The 299-nt window shown below is 58.5% G+C and overlaps 1 protein-coding gene across 1 annotated transcript in view; it reads left to right on the top strand.

Moving 5' to 3' along the window:
- EMH_0007050 (uncharacterized protein) overlaps nucleotides 1-299 on the top strand; it is a gene marked incomplete at both ends in the record, with an annotated part of 6,935 nt that overhangs the window by 4,832 nt on the left and 1,804 nt on the right. The window contains one exon of the mRNA XM_013497800.1: nucleotides 3-299. Coding sequence (XP_013353254.1) covers nucleotides 3-299 — 297 coding nt within the window. The remainder of the gene's footprint in view (nucleotides 1-2) is intronic.

The raw sequence follows: 299 nt of genomic DNA, 5'->3' as shown, positions 1-299 counted from the left end.
AGCTGCTGCAGCAGATACAAAGACACCACGAGGAACTCGCAAAAGAAAGAATTCTACGCAAGCAGCAACAGCAGCAGCAGCAGCAGCAGCAGCAGGAAGAGATGGAGCCAGAGGGGCGGGGAGCAGCAGAAGAACGACGCATGCAGCAGCAGCAAAAACGAGGGAATACTCGGCCTCTCCGAAGCCACAGCAGCAGCAGCAGCAGCAGCAGCAGCAGCAGCAGCAGTATCGGTGCGAACGAGGACAGCATCCGGGGTCCAAGACATAGCAGCACCCAGCAGCAGCAGGAAGAGCAGCAG

Source organism: Eimeria mitis, genomic scaffold (genome assembly GCF_000499745.2).
Source record: "Eimeria mitis Houghton genomic scaffold, Emh_scaff294, whole genome shotgun sequence".
Lineage (NCBI taxonomy): Eukaryota > Apicomplexa > Conoidasida > Eucoccidiorida > Eimeriidae > Eimeria > Eimeria mitis.
This window is presented reverse-complemented; position numbering and strand designations above follow the sequence as displayed.